Genomic DNA, 23,282 nt, shown 5'->3' with positions numbered 1-23,282 from the left:
TAATCCATGGCAGACTTTTAACTAGTCCACAAAACTTTTACAAATAAAAAGCCTTTCATAAACAGGTGTGATGCCCCTGTGACCTAACTATTGCAGCTGGTGACTGGAGTGCTAAGCCAGGAGTCAGGAAGAACTGAGTTGAAATCCATCCTCAGATGCCTACTAGCTAGGTGACCTTGGACAAGTCATTTAACATATATTTTACTCCCATTTCCTCAGCTGTCAAGTGAAGATAAAAAGAGCACCTGCCTTATTGGAAAGTCAAGTGAAATAGTGTTTGTAAAGTGCTTCACACAGTGTCTGGCAAATAGGAATTGCTATATAAATGCTTATTCCTTCCTCCTTCTTAAGTTTCTTAGATAGTTAACACCTTGGATCCTTTCCCCTCTGGGTTTTGTTCTTCCTTTTCCCAGCTCCTGCCACCACTTTCAAGAGCTAACTTATTGATAGCTATTTTATTGGTTCATTGCCAAGTGTTGAAAAAAAGGAGAGAGCAGAATGATAAAAACAATCAAAAGAAATATAACCAAAAAGGTCCTGAGCATAAAAGAACACTAGTGAGGGATTGGTTGTTGAAAAGGGTAGAATTTCAGAAATTCTCATGTGTATAGTCATGAAAATTGCTTAGTGTTTTATCAGAGGTAATTAAGGGAAAAATAAAAATTGAGTATAATCAAATCAACACAATAGAAAACAAACCAGTATCAGAAGATGTCACAGACCATTAATGAGCTTCTATATCAAATGGCATTTGAACTAAATTAATTCACAATTTAATTCCCCCACACTATCAAAGGAATAATTGATATATTACATAAACTATATTCAACAAAAGATGGAATTCTATCTGACTTTTACTATATAGCAATAATTTCTTTCTTAAAAATTTATTTATTTTGAATTTTACAATTTTTCCCCTAATCTTGCTTCTCTCCCCCACCCCCCACAGAAGGCAGTCTGTTACATTGTTTCTGTGGTATACACTGATCTAAGTTGAATGTGATGAGAGAGAAATCATATCCTTAAGGAAGAAAAATAAATAGATAGCAAAATGACATAATAAGATAACTTTTTTTTTTAATTAAAGGTAATAGTCTTTAGTCTTTGTTAAAAGTCCACAATTCTTTCTCTGGATACAGTTGCAGTTACCCCAAAATTGTGCCTGATTGTTGCACTGATGAATGAGCAAGTCCATTAAGGCTGAACATCACCCCCATGTTGCTGTTAAAGTATACAGTGTTCTTCTGATTCTGCTCATCTCTCTCAGCATCAGTTCATGCAAATCCTTCCAGGTTTCCCTGAATTCCCATCCCTCCTGGTTTCTAATAGAACAATAGTGTTTCATCACATACATATACCACAGTTTAAGCTATTCCCCAATTGATGGACGTTCACTCGATTTCCAATTCTTTGCCACAGGGCTATATAGCAATAATTTCTATTTCTAGACCTGACATAATGCAGAATAAGAAAATCCAGACCAACATTATTAATAATTTTTGACCAACACCTGTGATTTAATATTTATAACAAAATGCCATTAAATTATATTCAAAATATTATTCATTATGTCCACTAGAATCTTTATTATGAATATAAAGGGTGGTTTATTATTAGGAGGAAAAAGTGTAATCATCAATGAAAACTATTTAAAAACATTTATATTAATAGAGGCACTTTGTAAACACAGCGCACTTTAAAAAAACTCTTCCTCTCATTTTCCCTCTCATCCCCCATTTCTACCCCACCCCCATCCATTGAGGAAACAAGAAAAAAAAAACCTTTTGCAAATGAGTATAGGATGTACAAACCAAATTCTTGAATTAGCCATGTCATTATTCCACTAAAAAAACAAGAAAGAAAGAAAAAGAAAATATGCTTACAATCTGCATTGAGTATCAGCTCTTTATCTAGAAGTTGGGAATAACATTTCATAATTCCTTTGGAATTGTGATTGGATCATTGTATTGATCAGCGTTACTTAATGTCTTTCAAAGTTAATTCATATACCATTTTTAAGTTATTACCCAATTACTGTGCATCCTCTCAGTTTCTAGTTCTTTACTACCACAAAAAAAAGAGCTGTACAATATACATTTTTTGCTAATAGCTCTTAAAAATCTCAGGAACAGAAGTATCTTTTCCCCCCAGTATGATATTAAAAAGTACCTATTTGATGCTACATATACATACACATACATACACAGAACTTTATACTTAGGTTGGTCTTATGTATGATTTTATTTCTTACATTATTTGGTAGTTTTTTGTTAGGAATAAATGTAAATTTAGGGGGCAGCTAGGTGGAGCACTGGTCCTGGAATCAAGAGGACTTGGGTTCAAATGCAGCTTCGGACATCTAGCTGGGTGACCTCAGGCAAGTTACTTAACTTCATTGACTTGCAAAAACAAAAACAAAAACACAGTAAATGTAAATTTAAGCAGCTCTTTGGAAATTGAGGGGATACCCATCAGTTGGGGAATGTTTGAACCAATTGTGGTAAATGAATATGATGGAATACTGTTATTCTAGAGGAAATCACTAGTTGATTTCAGAAAAACCTGGAAAGACTTACATGAACTGATCCTGAGTGAAGTCAGCAGGATCAGAAAAACATTGTACATCTTTGCAGTAATATTATATGATGATTGACTATGATAGACTTAGCTCTTCTCAGCAACACAACAGTGATAAATGACAGTTCTAAAAGACTAATGATGGAAAATGCCATCTACATCCAGAGAAAGAACTATGGACTCTAAATACTGACCAATGCATACTATTTTCACTTTTAAAAATTTTGTTATGTGTTTTTTCTCTCTCATGGTGTTTTCCCTTTTGTTCTGATTTTTCTTCCACAGCACAACTAATAATGGAAATTTGTATACCCTGTGTGGGATAAAAATCTACTTAAAAAATATAGAGACTTCAGGGTGGTTAGGCGGTGCAGTAGATAGAGCACTGGCCCTGGAGTCAGGAATACCTGAGTCAAATCCAGCCTCAGACACTTAATAATTACCTAGCTGTGTGGCCTTGGGCAAGTCACTTAACCCCATTTGCCTTGCAAATACTAAAAATATAGAGAATTCTTGAGCAAAAAGGAAAGTTTATTTTGGTTTTTCTTGAGAAAAGGGCACCCCCAAGTCTCACAAAGGTAGTGAAGATCAAGTTGCTGCCCCAAGGTGACAGTCAAGCAAGACTGTATGACCTAGCACGATTGCCCCCTCCCTTTGGTTAAGGTTTTCAGAGTTACAATCTTTACAGGAAAAATCTACCCAGCAACAAAGAGAAAAATAAAAGGTTTTCATAAAATATTAACCTCACCATCCAGATGGCAAGGGTATCAGAAGATTTCTAATGACTTCTGTTAAATGAAATAATGTCTGAGTATGCAAGGTCTTCTTAGTTTAGCACTTATCAAACAAGAGAAGGCAAGCTATTCTTCTCAGTCTGTTATCACATAGGTGGCTAACTAAGACTGCAAGGTCTCTTTTCTGGAAATATTCCACTATTTCCCTTCCTAACAAAATCAATGCAAGGTCTTTCTGGAAATAGTCTACTGTTTCACTCCCTAGCAGAATCGGGAAGGTGTCTGGGAATGCAAGGCCTCTCTCCCTCTTCTAAGAATAGTCTAATGGTAATAGTCTGTCTTTGTTTTAATGATTTTTAACCCTGAGAGGACTTTGCTAATAATATTAACTCTTAAGAGGGAATATTCCACTCAACAATATATCATGTATACCCTGTACTCTATATCCTATATTCCTCACTGCCACAGGGATTGGTGAAGGAAGGGAGGAGGGGGAGAGAAGGGGACTAGGGAAAAAAAAATGTGGAACTTAAAATCTTACAAAAAAAATGAATGTTGAAAACTATCTTTACATGGAGTGGGAAAAAATTAAAATTAAATAAAAATATAAATTTAAACTTTATAATTAAATAATAAGAAAAAATAAGTAATCTTGGAGAATAGAATCTTATCCAAACTATAACTCTGTATTTCCTCCAGTACCTATAAACTGGAACCATTTAAAATTGTTTACTAAATGAAAAAAATAGTTTTTTATTAACAAAAAAGAGAACAAGGAAACAAACTACCTTTGTTTTCTTTTTTTATATGGCATCTAGAATAGTAGATGAGGGAAATGCTGCAGATGAGTATCTCATCATATTGTGGATAAGAAAGAGAAATTTGAGCTGGATGGTAACATTGAGTGAATTCATAGCTGCTTAAACTATATGTGATATATCTATCTATCTATCTATCTATCTATCTATCTATCTCTGATAGCTCATAAGAGTATTGATGGAGAGTTTAATATTAACCAAGTAGCAAGTTTGTCATCATGAGCTAGAAGCTCTGCTTACTGTTGTGTCATCAACATTTTTATCTGGTATTTGAAAATAGAATAGTTATTATTTTCAAAGTTGAAGATATTAAAACCTGTGATGGATATCTAACATTTTAGATTGAAGAATCAAGAATCAAAAATATCTCAGTTGTCTGGAATGATGAACTGAAAAATAAAGCAAAATATATATAAAAGGGGTAAAGTTTTGTATGTTTGTAATCTGTGTCCCATCAAGCTTTGTGTTTTTACTTTTGTGTTCAAGTTTGTACATCTAGGACACAAAAGTTCTTATTTTTCCACTAGGCATTTTACTTGCAATTTTGATAAACTAGCTTCATATTAGATAGTTATGCCATTCGGTTCATGTAATAGACTTACTACTGATATATGAATTAAGAATAACTATGTACATAAAAAAGATTTATTTATTAAAACAGATATACCTTAAGCAATTTTACCTAACACTGTTAAAAAATATATAGAATAAAGATTTAAAGAAAACAAATATGTAGGTACATTTTTATATCTTTATCACTAATTTGTAATCTATAACCTTCATAGTTTAGTCCAACACTATTCTTATTCCTAGACTTAATAATCTATTTTAGTCATTTATTAAGTATCTCCTATAAGTGAAACATTGCTAAGCCCTGGGTACACACACACACACAAAACAGCCCTAATCTCTAGGAGATCAGAATTTAATGGGGAGACAACATACAGTTTTGTACAAACAAGAGATAATCTATAGAGTGAAGACACTGAAATTAAGAAATCTGAAACTGCTTGTTAGGCTTGTTGCAGTATTTGGGACTTAAGCTAAGACTTGAAGGACAGGGAGTTACCAGAGTCTAGAGTTGGAGTGTCCATTATAAAGAACAACAAAGAGACTAAATTGTATAGAGGAGAAAGGGGTAAGGCAAAAGAAGACTGGAAAGTCAGGAAAGATCTGGATTTGAAGATTTTAAAAAACCACACAATTTCTGGACCCTGCTGGTAATAGAAAGCTACTGAAGTTGGGAGGGCATGGTCAGATTTGGGTTTTAGGAAGAGCTTTGAAGGCTGAGTTGGATGTGGGATGGGAGTAGGGGTGGGGTTGAGACTTGAGGCAGGGAAACCAGCCAGCCAACTATTGGAATACTCCAGGCTTGGGGTTACGAATGCTGTATCAGGGTGGTGGTAATGTCAGAGGAGGGAAGTGGGGTGAATACAAGAGATTTTACAAAGGGAGAATCAATAAACTGGCATTGTATGTAATGGGTGGGAGGGTGAGATGTTGAGAATGACAGTTAAGTAGGAGACCAGTCTGGGTAAATGAGAGGATAATGGTACCCTCCTCAACAACAGTGAAATTAGGAAGTGCTACTGGAGTGGAAAGAGGGTAGGGGAAGGTAATGAGGTAATTTTTGACCATATTGAGTTAAAGGCATCTGCATGACATCAGGTGTACAATAGGCAGTTGATAGAGTTGAGAGAATTTAAGGCTGGACAAATCATCATCTGCCTGGGAATGAAAGTTAAATCCATGATAACTTTTGAGATTGCCAAGAGAATTAGGAGGAGCAAGAGAGGAAGTCCCAGGAAAGATATACACAGTTAACTGGATGAAGAACCAGCAAAAGAGTCTGAGAAGAAGCAGTTAGGTAAGAGAACTAGGAGAGAACTGCATAAAAACCTAGAAAGAGTATGACTGACGGTGTCAAAGACTATAAGTGTCTAGAAGGAGGAAGATAAAGAAAAGGCCATTAGATTTGGCAATTAAGAGATCATTGTAACTTTAGAGAAAGAACTTTCAGTAGAAAGTAGAATTATATGGTAAGAAATCAGATTGCAGGGAAAATGGTAGACAGCGTTTTAAAAGATTTAAATAAAAACAACAGGGTTAAAAGAGGAAGTGTCTTCACTTATTTATCTTGAGTTTATAATAAAGTGAATTGATTTTATGCTTGCCTTTTTAAAAAATGATTGCCAGGGTGACTAGGTGGCACAGTGGATAAAGCACTGGCCCTGGAGTCAGGAATACCTGGGTTCAAATCCAGTCTCAGACACTTAATAATTACCTAGATGTGTGGTCTTAGGCAAGCCACTCAACCCCATTTGCCTTGCAAAAAAAAAAAAAAAATGATTGCCAACATGTGTCACAGTTCCCTTTTTTAAAACTGAAGAATTCTCCAGTATCCCTGTTCTAATCAGAATTCTGATTTTATGTTTTGACCACTATTATATATGGACTTATCTATGGGGAAGCAACAGTGAAATCTCGTGGATTTTTATCAAAAACTTTTAATTTTAGGAATTTTACCTTGGTCTTATGAAATTAACCTCAACTCTAAATGAAGCCTTCTCATTTCCTTTTCCCTGACTTCAAACCAGTAAATTATTTCATTTTGTTCATGTAATTATAATAATAATCCATGATTATTTTCCTTCTTATGGAATATATAATTTTAATCTTTTTTTGATCTTTAAGTGAGAACCTGAAGAACAGTTAAATTGGATATGAAAAGTATTTAAATGCATAATAACATGTACATTTTTATAAATCAAATTTTATACTGAGAAAATTTCACAATGAGATAATTCTTTTATACTTTATATTATTCAGGATTATTTCTATATCAAAATTTCATGCTTCTATTAGCTTGTGCCAAGACCCCCATTATCTTCTAAGTTTTATCATCAGCCAATTGCACCAGAAATATGTCATTGAAATGACTGATAGCACAAGGCTTCATCACAATAATAGGCTGTACTATTCTTTTTCTTTTTCTTTTTGCCAGGCAATGGGATTAAGTGGCTTGCCCAAGGTCACACAGCTAGGTAATTATTATGTGTCTGAGGCCGGATTTGAACTCAGGTCCTCCTGACTCCAGGGCCGGTGCTCTATCCACTGCGCCACCTAGCCACCCCTGTACTATGCTTTACTGCTTAAACCTAGAGTTGTATTGAAATCAAATACCATTCTGTATATTTTTGTAGTTTCATCACAGTTCTTAAATAAATTTAAGTATGCAAAAATTAATTTTGGTCATAATTTATACTAATAGAACTTTATATTCTTATCAACAGACATGCAGAGCAAAACATTCACCCTGATAATCAAGAGCTAATCCGGGTGCTTCGGGAACAACTTCAGACAGATCAGGTAATGAATGTCCAACTGTACAGGTGATCTGATGTATAGAAATGGCTAGGCTAGAGAGCTGATCTGTTATCACTGCTGCTGCAAACTCAAAGGAGTCTATGACTAAACTAACAATTTACTTCTTAAAAGTTAGATCCCATCTGATTTCCTTTAAAACTTTAGCTTGTTACTATTCTGTAGGATATAGATTTCAAGAGATGGCATATGGGGGCGGCTAGGTGGCGCAGTGGATAGAGCACCGGCCCTGGAGTTCAAATCCGGTCTCAGACACTTAATAATTACCTAGCTGTGTGGCCTTGGGCAAACCACTTAACCCCATTTGCCTTGCAAAAAACTAAAAAGAGATGGCATATGGTTCCTTTTTAATTCTTTCATATTTCATTGACTTTTTTTTTTTTTAGGTTTTTGCAAGGCAGATGGGGTTAAGTGGCTTGCCCAAGGCCACAGAGCTAGGTAATTATTAAGTGTCTGAGACCGGATTTGAACTCAGGTACTCCTGACTCCAAGGCCGGTGCTCTATCCACTACGCCACCTAGCCGCCCCCCATTGACTTCAAAAAAAAAACTTTGACTTAACTAAATATCATGAAAAGTAAAATATCATTAAAGATAAAAATAGTATTTAAGTGAAGTAAAATAATTACTTTCTAATGGGTCTTTAAGTGTAGTAGAATTTATTTTTAACCATTCAACCCTTCATTTTTAGCATTGTAATGATAAGGAAAACATACGATGGGTGAATTTTTACTTGTTTTACTAGGATACAGATCCAGGATATTTTCCTTCTTTACACAGGCAAAGTTTGGAGAAAATAATTCCATGGAGAAAGTAGCTTTTTGTTGTTGTGTCCTTTCCTTTACTCTAGCCAGAGGGCATAAAGTTAGTAGAATTTTAGTGCTAGTTGTAGAGAATTGGAAAAAGAATGTAATGTGTTTTACTACTGGAAACATTTTTTAAAATTTGAGGACAGGAAAGGGTCTAGTCTTGTCATAAATAGCATCCAGAAGCCTGACCCAGTTACAGCTATTATACCTTGTCTGGATGGTACAGGGGATAGGAGAGCACTGACCTTGGAGTCAGGAGGCCAGGAGTTTGAATCCAACCTCAGACATTTGATACTCACTTAACCCTAATTGCCACTCATCCAGGGCCATCTCCAGTCATTCTGATTCACTGGATTCAGATGACTCTGGAGGAGAAAGTGAGGCTGGTGACTTAGCACAGCACCACCTCACTCAAATCCAGTTCATGGGCTTGTCATGGCATCACCCTCCTGATGTCATAGTTTTCTTTGAGAACAAAGGACAGATATCATCATCATCATCTTGTCCAGAGGATCCCTGGGAATCTGATTTATTCTGGAAATCCCTGAAGTTAGTCCAGAAAAGATCACTCTGGCCTCAGGTTTCTGAAGTAGATTGTAAGAGACTTAGCCATTCAGAAAGCTTCTGGTCAAGTAGAACCTCCTGGGATTGTCACATAGCTACATCCCTTTCTTTTTCCATGACCTCTGGTTTTGGCTGGCTGCTTTGGCCAATTGATTCTGTTTTGGGGAAGAATCAAAGAAAGAAGGCAGTAAACCTGGCATATTTGTCATGATGAGGCCTATGAGATCTGTCCTTTATCCCTTCTTACTTATTGTCCCTTTCCCCTCCAAATTAAAGCTCTTGTAGTTTCTTACTCCAGATAATCATAATACCAAAAGTGCTGCAATAAATACTTTTTATAGGAATTTAAGTCAAATTAAATACTAAGCTACTGTATCATCAGTTCACAGTTCTGACTTCAGAGACCAGTTCCAGTCTCCTCCCTTTACAAACAAGGAGAAAGTCCCAGAGGGTTTTAATGAATTTCCCAGGCATTCAGGGAATAAATAAGATGTAGGGTAAAGAACAGAATCCAGATCAACTGACTTCTATTCCACACTCATTTCATTGTTCTACCATGTCTCCCATTGGTTGGGTTAGAGAGTATTTTGGTATTTTACTTTAATAATTTACTAGATATATATAACTTCAATTCTAATTCAATCTGATTAGCTAATATATATTTTTAAATTTTTGTTTGGTTTCCAGTTAAATTTTGAGTTGGTTCACATCCCTACTTGTTAAAAGCAAATATTTTAATTGTTGACTCTATTCTAGATATTGTACAAAATTGGCTTTGATCATCAGAATTAATTGTTAATTGTGGATCTTTCTGCTACTTATATTCCTACAGCTGCTCATACACACACACACACACACACACACACAGTGATAAAGCAGTGTGTGAAGGAAGAATTATATTTAAGTTTCTAATGCTAAAAATTTTTCATTGATATTTTCTATTATAATTCTAAAAATAATCTAGCATTAGAAATTTTAAATTTGATTTGCTACATAATATCTAGACATTCAGCACTTGTGAAAAGGATGTAGTAAAACTTTTAAATTTAAGGATCTAACTAAAAAGAAATTTATAGCATCTTTCCATTATTGCTACATTAGGTTTTTTTTTCTTTAGGTTTTTGCAGACTAAGCCACTTAACCCCATTTGCCTTGCAAAAAAAAAAAACCTGGGTTCAGATCCCCTCCCACTTCTTTCACTCTGTAATGTATTAAAGAAAGCTTTGTTGTTTCCCCTGATACAGCAACCAGGTGAACAGGCTCATCAGAGGATAGCTCTCCTCTCTTCCTTTCCCTTCTGTATTTTTTTTTTAGGTTTTTTCAAGGCAAATGGGGTTAAGTGGCTTGCCCAAGGCCACACAGCTAGGTAATTATTAAGTGTCTGAGTCCGGATTTGAACCCAGGTACTCCTGACTCCAGAGCTGGTGCTTTATCCACTATGCCACCTAGCCGCCCCTTACAGTAGTCTTAAAAATAGTCACATACCCAAAGAAATTAAAGATTTATTTCAAAAGAGTAAAAAAAAAATCCTGAATACATTCATTTTTCTGTTTTGAACTTCTTTAGAAGGGAATGGTAGAAGAGGTTGCCATCTAGAGGAAATGATGAAGAACCTTGTGCTTCATAAGAGGGCTGTTGAAGGTTATAGGGATATTTTTAGTCTGGAGGGAAATTCAGATGTAACATTGTGACTGTGTTCAATTGTTTGAAAACTCTCCTGTCCAAGAGGAATTAGACTTAGTGAATAGCCAGGAACATTGGGTTGAAGTTGAAAAGAGATAAATTTTGACTTGAAAGAAAAAGGTCTTAACAATTAGAACTGGAAAAAAATTAAATGAGCCTACCTCATGAGGGAGTAGGTTCCCCCTCAGGTCTTTATGCAGAAAATGTTGGATGGATGTTGTAATGGGGATTCTTGTATAATATGAGTTAGACATTCTCTGTTATGAAACCACATGATTCTCTGAAAATATTTGTTTTTAAAATGTGGAGAGGATTTAGTTTGGGAGTTTTCTCAGATCTGTATTTGTAAAGCTACAGAAACAAAATTTATTGTGACCAAGAGGTTATGCTTAAGTGTTTCTGTTAAACTTAAGTAACATTAAATAAAAATCTTTGGGAGAACTTTATAATGATGTGGTCGTTTCTTCAGCAGGATGCACCTGCTGTTATTCGGCAGCAGTTCTACACTGATATGTCCTGTCCAATATGTTTACATCAGGCTTCTCTTCCTATTGAAACAAATTGTGGACATCTTTTTTGTGGTAAGCAACAAACAATACTATTGATAAAAATAGACATTTAGGCATACACCTAATTACACTGATTTCTAAATTTCTGTTCTAATACCTTCTGTATATGCATGGACTTCAAGCAGGGATAAACCTGATTTTACTGTAGGAGCTAATGCTTAATACAGTGAGTCATCATTGATAGTTATTATTGTTTTTCTAATTTGCAATGAAACTCATTAAGCCCCAGCTGCCTACCACCTCTTACTCCAAATTTATGCTTTTTTGCATTCCTGGAACCTTTCTAGGGGTAGACTTCCTATAAGCCTGGAAGCTATCAGAATTAGAGGGGTGAAGGCTTAAGTATCTTAATGAACAAGTATAGCAAAAAATGTGTTCTTTGTACACATTTTTCTGGAGAGATGGTGGTAATCTCAACATTTTTTTCTTTTTCATATTTAGTCACTATGTTTATTACAATCATAGTTTAATGGATTCTTAGGTGGAAGAAGAATTGAATTTAAGTTTCAGGCCCAGAGAGCCCAAATTAGTGGAAGTTGCCAAGATTTTTATTTGATCTAAAGAACTTCCCACTGAAGCTGTCTGAAAGCAGAAGTCATTGATCAGGGAGTTAGAGGTTTTCCAAGTCTTACCAGAGGTCTGTAAGTAAAAGTTAACTGATCCCCTGTTCACAGTTCTAGAAATATGAATAGGGCTTGATAGTCTCCCACGTAATTCGTGCTTTGGAGATGCAGTGATTCATTGGAATGCTAGCTGATAGAATGCTCAACACTTTAGAAAAATGTTCTTAAATTTGTTGATTTATTGGATTTATTGTGGTTTCTGCAACATTCTCAACTTACAGCAGTCAGTGTTGGGAGATGCTGTAGAAACACAAGCACACTCCTGGCAAAATTTTATTGAGACAGTTATTCTGGATTTCAATTTACAACTAATAAAGGAAAGTCAAAACTGTCTACACTTTAATTAGGAACTCCATGTATGCCTGCTGCATATACCCTAAGAAATCATATGCAAAAACACATGTCTGCTATGTGCTATATTTTTACAAGGGGAGGATTAATCTAGAAAGGGAAAAAAATAGCTAAGTCATTCAGAGTTGATCATTGTAGAATGTTGCTTTTACTTTGTACAATGATCTCCTGGTTCTCCTCATTTCACTTTGCATCAGTTCATGTAAATTTTTCCAGGTTTTTCTGAGAGCATCCTGCTTGCCATTTCTTAAAGCACAATAGTGTTCCATCACAATAGTATACTATAACTTGTTCAACCTAATATTTCTTTCTTTCTTTCTTTTTTTATTAAAAATTTTATTTGAGTTTTATAATTTTTCTCTTACTTCCCTCCCCCCACCCTCCCACAGAAAATAATCCGTCCAGTCTTTATTTTGTTTCCATGTTGTACACTTAATATTTCTTAATAAGGGGATGGGCATGTCCTCAGTTTCCAATTCTTAGCCACCACCAAAAAACTGCACAAAATATTTTTTATTTAGGGGTCCTTTTCCTTTTGTTTTTGATCTCCTTGGAAAATAGATATAGTAGTGATACTGTTGGGTCAAAGGGTATGCATAGTTTTATAGATCTTTGAGCTTAATTACAAATTGTTCTCCAGAATTGTTGAATCAGTTTATAACTCCACAAATAATACCAACATTTGTCATTTTCTTCTTTTGTCATATTTGCCAATCTGATAGGCATGAGGTGGTACCTTCAAGTTTTGTTTTTTCTTTTAATTTTCATTTCTTTACTCAGTAGAGTATATTTTCATATTACTATAGATACTTTGATTTTGTGTGTGTGAAAACCATCTGTTCATATCCTTTGACCATTTATCAATTGGAGATGGCTCTCATTTTCATAAATTTAACTCAATTCTCACTATATTTTTTTTTTCAGGGCTATGTAATTATTAACTGTCTGAGGTTGAATTTGAACTCAAGTCCTCCTGACTTTAGGGCTGGTGCTCTAGCCACTGCATCACCTAGCTGTCTATATATTTAGAAATGAGGTCTTTATCAGAGAAATTTGCTGTAAAGTTTTTTCCAGTTATGATTACAGTGTATTCTCCTCCATCTTATTTTTCCCCATTCATTCTACTCTCTCACTCACTCTCCCTCCCCATTTCATCCTGTCCCATCTTCATCCATTTCATTAAGTTTTCATTCTCCATTCATGCTCCATTTTTTCCCAGTAGTAAGTCTTAGATACAATCTTAGCTCCTTTGCCCTCTGGAATATCATATTCTAAGCCCTTCAAACTTATAATGTAGATCTGGTTTTAGTCTGACTGTAGGTCCATGATACTTGAATTGTGTTTTTTTTCCCTAGCTATCTACAATATTTTTCTCCTTGAGCTGAGAGTTCTGGAATTTGACTATACTGTTCTTGGGAATTTTCATTTTTAGATCTCTTTCAGGAAGTGATTGGAGGATCTTTCAATTTCTGGTTCTAGAAAATTGGGGCAGTTTACCTTGATAATTCCAGGAAAGATGATGTCTAGGCTCTTTTTTGATCATAGCTTTCAGGTAATCCAACAATTTTTAAATTTTCTCTCCTGGATCTGTTTTCAAGGTCAATTATTTTTCCACTGTTTTTCCAATTCATATTTTCTTCTATTTTTAATTATTCTTTTGATTTTTGTGTGAATATTTCTTGGTGTCTCTTATGGACATTAACTTATACTTATCCAAACTGTATTATTTTTTAACATTTTGTTTTCCAATTATATACAATAGTAATGTGTACCCATCATTTTTTGCAAGGCTCTGAATTCTACAATTTCCGCCCCCCCCCAGAAGGCTGTCTGACAGTCTCTACTGAATGTTATAAGAGTAAACGTTTATAAGAATAACCATAAACCCCCTCCCCCCCCAAGAAGATGGAAAACATCAAGAATAGAGAAAGAAAAAATAAAAATAAAAAATAATAAAAAATAAAAATGTACTTCAGTCTCTGTTCAGATTTCAATGGCTCTGTCACTGGGGTGAGTTGCTTTCTTTATCATAAGTCCACCAGAAAAGTTGCTTCAATATTTTTCTTTCAGTTGTTATTACTAGCTGTACCTCCATTCCATTTCTCCCCACTCTCATTTATTCTATTTTCTCTCTCTCTTCATTCATCCTGGCCCTGTCCAAAAGTGTGTTGCATCTCAGTACCCTCTCCCTCAATCTTCCCTCTCTTCTATCACCTATTCCCCCCCTTCCTTCCCCCATTCCCCCTCTTCCTTCCACCATTCCCCCATATCCCATCTCTTTCCTCCCATCCTTCTCCAGGGCAAGACAGATTTCCTCACCCTATTAAGTGTGTATGTCATTTCCTCCCTGAGACATTTCTGATGAGAATGAAGGCTCACTCATTCCCCTTTGCCTTCCCCACCTCTTCTCCATTGAAAAAGCTTTTTCTTGACTCTTATGTGAAATCTCTCAACTTCTTCTTCATCTTCTTTTTCTTCCTCCCAGTATTTTCCCCATCCCCCATTGACTCCATCCCTTTACATCATACCATTATATTCCACTCCTTTCTATGTCCTGTCTATATATGCTCCTTCTAACAGCTCTTATAAATGAAAAAAGTTCATATGAGTTATCAGTATCTTCTTCCTGTCCAGGAATACAAACAGTTCAACATCATCAAGTTCCTCATAATTAGTCCCTCTTTTCCACTCCCTCTATGGTTCACCAGTGTCCTGTACTTGGAGATCAAACTTTCTGCTCAGCTCTGGTTGTTTCAATAGGAAAGTCTGAAAGGCACCTGTTTCATTGAAAATCCATCTTTTCCCCCTGAAAGAGGATGTTCAGTTTTGCTAGGTAGTTGATTCTTGGTTGTAAACCAAGATCTTTTGCCTTCTGGAATATCATATTCCAAGCCCTATGAGCCCTTAATGTAGATGCTGCCAGATCCTGTTATAATCCTGATATCTAGCCTCTGTAGCTGAATTGTCTGTTTCTGGCAGCTTTTAGCATTTTCTTTTTGATTTGGGAGCTTTGGAATTTGGCTATAATATTCCTGGAAGTTTTTCTTTTGGGATCCCTTTCAGGGAGTGATTGGTGAATTCTCTCGATTTCCATTTTACCCTCAGCTTCTAGGATCTCAGGGCAATTTTGCTGTATTATTTCTTGAAAAATGAAATCTAGGCCCTTCTCCTGGTCGTGGCTTTCAGATCATCCAATAATCTTTAAATTATTTCTTCTGGATCTGTTTTCAAGGTCGGTTGTTTTTCCAATGAGATATTTCACATTTTCTTCTAATTTTTGGCTTTTCTGGAAGAGTTTTATTTCTTTCTGATTTCTTGCAAAGTCATCAGCTTTCTTTGGTTCCATTTTGCATTTGAAGGAGTTATTTTCTTCAGGGAGCTTTTTTAATCTCCTTTTCAGGCCAGTTCTGCTTTTTAAGGCATTCTTCTCCTCATTTGCCTTTCTTTTGCTTTTTCCATTAGGCCTAAACTGGTTTTTAACATATTATTTTCTTCAGTATTTTTTTGTATATCTTTCACCAAGCTTTTGATTTGGTTTTCATGATTTTTCTACATCACTCTTATTTCTTCTCCCAATTTTTCCTCCACTTCTCTTAATTTCTTTTCAAAATCTTTTTTGAGCTCATCCATAGTCTGAGCCCATTTTCTGTTTCTCTTGGAGGTTTTAGATATGGAAGCTTTGATGAGTATGTGTTTTGATCTTCCATGGGACTAAAGTAATTCTCTATGGTCAGATTCTTTTTTTTTCCTGTTGTTTACTCATTTCCTCAGCCCAAGACTAATTTACAGCACTTTCAAGGCTTTGGGGTTGTTTTTTAGGGGGGACACTCCACCGGGACCTTTATTCCTCCAAGGTCTTATGTTCTCTAGCCTGTGCTTTGATATGTACATGACCACAGCACTGCCCTCTGCACAGGGCTATAAGGAGAGATCCAGCTTGGTTATTAAGTGTGGAAGCCCAAACTGCAATATGTGAGTGTAGGCAAACAACAGGGGTTTACCCCAGGGAGAGCAGAAAAATCTCTGTAGACTTCCCTTACTCTCTCTGGGGGTGCAGGCTGCTTTCTCCCGATTCTCGCTGCAGATTCTGCAGCTGGTACTCCTAACTCCACACTCACCCAGGTGCAGCAGAGTTCTCCCACTGCTCCTTCAAGCTGTTGCCAGTGATTTCTGGGCTGGGTTGGGTTGCTCTGTGGTTTTTTCCCCCCCAAACTCCAGTCCTGGTGAAGCACACCTTTCCTGTGGAACTTCTAAGTTATCATGGACTGGGAAAATGTATCGCTCAGTCTTTCTTTGGGTTCTGCCCTGCTAAATTTTAGCTAGAGCCATCCTTTGTTTTTTGGGGGTTTAGGGGGGTCTGAATTCTTGGGAAATGCTGCCTTCACGCCACCATCTTGGCTCCGCCCCCTCCAAATCTTATTTTTAAGAAATTATTTTCTTGTTGTTTTTGGTTTTTTTTTTTTTAGGTTTTTGCAAGGCAATGTGGTTAAGTGGCTTGCTGAAGGCCACACAGCTAAGTAATTATTAAGTGTCTGAGGCCGGATTTGAACTCAGGGACTCCTGACTCCAGAGCTGGTGCTCCATCCACTGTGCCACCTAGCCACCCTGAAATTATTTTCTTTAATGAGTTTTTGTACCTCCATTTTCATTTGATCAGTTTTACTTTTTAAGGTATTCTTTTTTTCAGATTTCCCCCACTCCTTTTTCCCCACATGACCAATTCTGTTTTTTAAGGAATTTTCAGTGAATTTTTGTATATCTTTTTGCATTTAGCCAATTCTGCTTTTTTGGGTGTTCTCTTCAGTGGATTTTTGTGTCACTTTTCTATTTTTCTAAGATATTATTTTCTTTGGTAATTTTTTGTGCCCCCATTACTAAGCTGTTGAATCTTTTATCATGATTTCCTTGTATTGTTCTCATTTCTTTTCCCAATTTTTCTTCTACCTCTCTTTTTGATTTTTAAAACATTTTCTGAGCTCTCTCAGGAATTCTTTTAGGGCCTAAGACCAATTTATATTTTCTTTTGAGTATTTGGTTGTAGCAGTTTTAACTTTGTTATCTTCTTTTAAAGTTGTATTTTGATCTTTGTCTCCATGGTAACTTTCCAAGGTCACGTTCTGTTTTTGTTGTTTGCTCATTTTTTCATCCTTCCTTGACTTTTAACTTTATATAATATATAAAATATATAATATTATATATATTATAAATATAGTATATAATATATATACTATACTATATATATATAATATATATATGTTATATATAAAGTATATAATATTATATAATATATATAATATATAATATATAATATATAATATATAAAGTCAGGCTTTACACCTGTGGTAAAGGGGACACTGTGCCAACTTTTAGATTTTTGTGTAGCTGTTTTCAGAGCTAGTTTTGAGTGTTCTTTGTTTTTAGTTCTTCTAAGGTAATATGACCTAAAGAGAGGTGTGTTTACCACTCTCCTGTCTGTGCTCTGGTCTATGAGTGACCACAAGCATTTTTTTCTGTCATGGAATTGTGATCATGGTCTCTCCCACTCCCTTTGCAGCTGTAGGCTTTGATGTGCTAGTGCTCCTCTTCCTGAAAGAGTGATCCAGGGGCAGCTAGGTGGCGCAGTGGATAGAGCACTGGCCTTGGAGTCAGAAGTACCGGAGTTCAAATCTGGCCTCAGACACTTAATAATTACCTAGTTGTGTGGCCTTGGGCAAGCCACTTAACCCCATTGCCTTGCAAAATCTAAAAAAAAAAAAAAAAAAAAAAGTGATCCAGCTGGATCCAAATACGTGCAATGTAACAGAGTACTACTGTGTTTAGTGCCAGCATAGGGACCCCTGTAAGCTCCTTCTGTCCAGTTGTCTGACTGCTTCCTATACACTGCTTCCTGTGTACAGGTTGAGATCTCTGAAAGCTGCCATGCTTGTTGCCTGGTGTGCAGTCTGTAGGGGCACAGCTTGTGCTGGGCTGAGATCTGTCACCCCAGAGTGATAGACCTGAAGCAGCTTGGGCTGGAAAACTGTTTTACCCTGTCTTTTGACAGATACTGCTGCTCCATGATTTGTTTTGAGGCATTATTTAAGCCATTTAGGATGGAATTACCCTGAACGTACACTTGAATAAAAAGTTTCTACTCCTTAATAAGATTCAATATCCACATAAGAATTAGTGTTGAATTGTTAAATGATGCTGGTATTTTCCTCATCTTTCCATTTCCATTCTTAGTAATTTCATCATGAAAGATACAGAACCAGTAATGTCATTATCTGTGATCATGCCATCTTCATAGGTAGTTGAAATTTGTACCACTGAGTACAGGCCTTCACACATTGTGAACAAGCCAGAAATTCTCAGTAATTTTATCATCTCATATATTACATTAGCCTCTTCTCTAAATAGTTTTCCTGAGCAATTGAAAATAGTATTGACTATTTTAATTTGCTACATTCTGCTTATATTTGGGAATACTAAGGGTCAGTGAAATAGCCCAAAAAAGATCTGCCAGAGAAAAAGAAGAAAAATAACTTGCTTAGATAATCCATTAAATGGGTAATCCATCCCTGTGTTCAACTGAAGGTCCTATCAAGCATGGCCCTTAAGGTGAAAGAGTCAGGATTTTCAGTGAGATACAAAGCTTGTCAGGCACTTAAAATACAACTTATTCTGACAATTTGCTCTCTTATGTCTGTGCCCCACTCTGATATCTTATAATAAGTATTACTATAGGTCAAAAGATGTCCAGGTAAAACATACACAAGGATCACTTCCTTGATTTTTTGTACATTAGCAGAACGCAACTATGAATGGAAAGAAACATGCAGCTCCCCAAGACAGATGTGACTTTGATTTCTTGAGGTGTTTTTGAGTTTTAGTTGTCTTTTTCTCACATAAATGTTTGAAAAGAGTAGACTTCCATGGCTAGATTTGAGTAGCAAATGCATTGTCCTTCCTGAAATCAGACTTGGGACAGGGAGAAATGACAACATACTTAGTTGTTAGGTGGTTCCAGGTTGGTTGTGTAGCCCAATTGAGTCACTTTTAATGGGTTATCTGAGAAATCTCTCATCTTCTTGGTCAGAGAGGAAAACCATGTCATCCTGTTATTCAGGTTTTTTTACTTGGTATCTCAAGTAAAAGGATAAAAAATAATTATCCTAGTTCTTTTCTTTTTATCATTTCAAGTATATAGTCTCTTCTCTCCTCTTGACACCACTACCACCCTTGTGCAGGCTTCCATCATCTCACAGCTAGATTACTTGACTGGTCCATCTAAGCACAGATTTGATCATGTTACCTCCCCCTATTCAGTAAACTCCAGGGTTTCCTATCACTTGGATTGAATACAAATTTCTCTCTTTGTCTTTTAAAGCCCTTCATAACTGATCTCTTCCTATGTTTCTACTCTTCTTATACCTTACATCGCTCCATATACTCTGTAGTTCAGTGATAATGGCCTCTTTTTTGTTCCTTATACAAAGCACTTTCAATCTTCTAATTATGAATTTTCACTGGCTATTCCCCTCAGAATTCTATTTCCCATCAACTTTTCCTTCTGACTTCTTTTAAGTTTCAATTAAAATTCCACTTTCTGCAAGAAACCTTTGCCAATTCCCCAACATACTATAATCACCTCTCTGCTGAGTACCTCTCTTTTGTGTGTGTGTGTGTGTGTGTGTCCATGTGTCTATGTCTGTGTCTGTGTATTTTATATATGCCTGTTTACTGTAAGCTTCTTACAAGCAGGGATTGTTTTTTCATCTTTCTTTGTATCCTCAGCACTTAAGTTCCTGGGACATTATAGCTATATAATAAATCCTTGTTGACTTGGCATCTTTTTTGTAAAGAAAAGTGTTTCTGAAAAATGATTGCTCCTAGTACATTATTATCAAATGTGAAAGCTTTAAGACCAAATATAGAAAATAAAATAATGTAAAATATGTAAGGAACTACAGTCATTTACTTGAAGGTCATGTGACTTGAGTTAATGATTATTATCAGTGTTTTCATTTTTTTAATTATGCAATTAAATAATACCAGTCCCTCAGCATGAAAGTAGTTTTCATGAATGTATTTTCTTAATATATTAATGAAGGACATTTCCATTTTGTGAACAAGAAAAGTTGGAACACAGAGAGGCATCTTATGTTACAACAAAATCTGATAGATATCTAAAGTTTATTAATGCTTGATCATCAATTCAATAGATTTTCCATTCCACTACATTGACTGTAAAATGAGGCAATCTAGTTTCAACTTAGAGCACAGAGGATGTGAGGATAAATGTATTAAATATATTAAATCTTTTAGAAAATCACTCAGGTATTCAGATAATTATACTAGCTATAATCTTGTTAGTGATAATAATAAATCCTTGTTTGAAATAATTCTTACCTTTGGTTGTCCTTAGAAAGCTGTAGAGTGGGGCGGAGCCAAGATGGCGACATGAAGGGATCTAGTCTTAGGAGCTCTCTGATAAAAACTCATAAACTAAGGACTCTAACTAAACCTTCCAGAGACAGAACCCACAAAGGGACCCAGTGAGGCAGTTCTCCTACTCAAGGTAACCTGGAAAAGAGCAGAAAGGCTCTGCTCCCCAGGATGGGAGAAGCAGCCCCAGGGTGCTGGGATCCTCAGCTCACAGCAGCGGGGGGGGGGGGGGGGGGGGGGGGGGGGGGGGGGGGGAGTCTCCTGAACTGCACCCCAGGGAGCACCGGCACAAAGTGGGGGAACAGCAGGGGACCTCTGCCAGAGCAAGCACGTGGAGCCCAGCCCTCAGGGCACACAGCTAGCAGCCTGGTCTTTCCACAGTCTAGACCCCGAAACAGAAGCAGGCGGAGCCGTAAGCAGGAGCCCCCAGGGCATGAGCCCATGGAGCTGAGGGGGAGGGGAGTGAAGAGAGAGAGACTGCTGAGCTCTGTCCTCTGCCTCTGGAACAGGACTCTGGGGCTCTGACCACATTCAGATCCTGATCGCAGTCTAGGCGCCCCCATAGAAGAGCAGGGCCCCCCCCCACCTCAGCCCCGTGGCAGAGGGGGGGGCGCTTATGGTCATTCACAGACCAGGAGGGAGGACAGAACCTCACACACTGAGACCCTTGTGGGAGTGTACCAAAAGCTCAGTAAGCACCCCCAAAAACAGGCTTAGGCTGGGAAAATGAACAAACAAAGAAACAAGAGGAAGACCATTGAGAAATATTTTGCAACTGAGCCCAAGAAGGATCAAAATACTCAGTCTGAAGATGAGGAAGCACAAGCTCCTGCATCTAAAGACTCCAAGAAAAACAGAAATTGGGCTCAGGCTATGATAGAGCTCAAAAAAAACTTTGAAAATCAAATGAGGGAGTTAGAAGAAAAACTGGGAAAAGAAAGGAGAAAGATGCAGGAAAAACATGAAAATGAAGTCAGCAGCTTAGTCAAGGAAATCCAAAAAAATGCTGAAGAAAATAGCATGCTAAAAACCAGCTTAGGTCAAATGGATAAAACAGTTCAAAAAGTTATTGAGAAGAATGCTTTAAAAAGCAAAACTGGCCAGATGGGAAAAAGAGATAAGAAAACTCTGAGGAAAATAAATCCTTCAGACAAAGAACAGAATTCAGGGAGATTGATGAATTTACCAGAAATCAGGAATCAATACTTCAAAACCAAAAAAATGAAAAATTAGAAGAAAATGTGAAATATCTCATTGAAAAAACAACTGATATGGAAAACAGACTTAGGAAAGATAATTTAAAAATTATTGGAATACCTGAAAGTCATGATCAGGAAAAGAGCCTTGACATCATTTTCAAAGAATTACTACAGGAAAATTGCCCTGATATTCTAGAAGCAGAGGGCAAAATAGAAATGGAGAGAATGCACCGATCCCCCCCGAGAAAGAGATCCCAAAAAAAACAACCCCCAGGAATATTATAGCCAAGTTCCAGAACTCCCAAGTCAAAGAGAAAATATTACAAGCAGCCAGAAGGACACAGTTCAAATATCGTGAAGCTGCAGTCAGGATCACACAGGACTTAGCAGCAGCTACATTGGAAGCTCGTAGGGCTTGGAATACAATATACCGGAAGGCAAAGAGCTTAGAATGCAGCCAAGAATGAACTACCCAGCAAGGTTGAATGTCCTCTTCCAGGGAAAAAGATGGACTTTCAATGAACCAGGGGAATTTCAAAGGTTCCTTTTGGAATGGCCAGAGCTGAACAGAAGGTTTGATCTTCAGATACAGGACTCAGGTGAAGCATGGAGATTGGAGGAGAGGGGGGAAATATGAGGGACTTAATGAGGATGAACTGCATGTTTAGAAAAATGATACTGATAATATTCATATGAACCATCTCAGTTAATAGAGCAGGTAGAGGGAGCTTTTATAGTTGAAGCACAGGAGAAAGCTGAAGTCGAAGATGAAATATGGTGTAAAAATGGAGTCAATAAGAAAAAAAGGGAAATGGAATGGGAGAAAGAAAAAGGAGTGGGGGAATAGTCCAAGCTATTTCACATAATAAGATTTTTTTATTACAATGAGCTATTGCAATGATATGGAAGAGGGAAGGCAAGGGGCAATGAGGGAACCTTTGCTCTCATCAGAGATGGCTAGGAGAGGAAACAGCAAATATACTCAATGGGGTATAGACATCTGGAGTAAGAAGGAGGGGGGAGCAGGGGGAAGGGGTGGGGATGTGAATAAAGGAGGAGAGGATGGACCATGGGGGGACAGTGGTCAGATATAACACATTTTCTTTTTTTTTTACTTCTTGCAAGGGGCTGGGATTGGATGGCCTGCCCAGGACCACAGGGCCAGGTGGATTCTGGGCCTAAGGGGTGGTATGGGGGCTCAGGGCTTCTTGGCCCCAGGACCAGGGATCTGTCTGCTGTGCCACTCAGCTACCGGTAGCTACAGCAGAGTCAGAGTGAAAGGAGAGAGAAAATATAGTACATGGTAGTGGAGAAATAAGAAAGGAGGGAGTTGCGATCAGCAATGGCAACGTTGGAAAAATATGGAAGTAACTTTTGTGATGGACTTATCATAAAGAATGTCATCTACTCACGACAGAGTTGATGGTGTTGGAACAAAGACTGAAACACATTTTTTGTTATTATTATTTGGGGGAGGGTGCAGGGCAAGTGGGGCTGGGTGGCCTGCCTGGGGCCACATAGCAGGGTGATCATTGGGTGTCTGGG

The 23,282-nt window shown here is 37.0% G+C and overlaps 1 protein-coding gene across 4 annotated transcripts in view; it reads left to right on the top strand.

Annotated features, from left to right (window-relative positions):
* RNF170 (ring finger protein 170) overlaps positions 1–23,282 on the top strand; it is a 62,050-nt gene that overhangs the window by 16,945 nt on the left and 21,823 nt on the right. For 3 of the 4 annotated variants that reach the window (XM_074209050.1, XM_074209049.1, XM_074209051.1), the window contains exons 3-4: positions 7,423–7,498; positions 11,038–11,149. In XM_074209050.1, the coding sequence (XP_074065151.1) occupies positions 7,423–7,498; positions 11,038–11,149 (188 nt within the window). The remainder of the gene's footprint in view (positions 1–7,422; positions 7,499–11,037; positions 11,150–23,282) is intronic. The other variant, XM_074209048.1, reaches the window with a different exon arrangement.

Source organism: Macrotis lagotis, chromosome 1 (genome assembly GCF_037893015.1).
Source record: "Macrotis lagotis isolate mMagLag1 chromosome 1, bilby.v1.9.chrom.fasta, whole genome shotgun sequence".
Classification (NCBI taxonomy): Eukaryota; Metazoa; Chordata; class Mammalia; order Peramelemorphia; family Peramelidae; genus Macrotis; species Macrotis lagotis.
The sequence above is the reverse complement of the archived record's forward strand: the minus strand, read 5'-3'. Positions and strand labels throughout refer to the sequence as shown.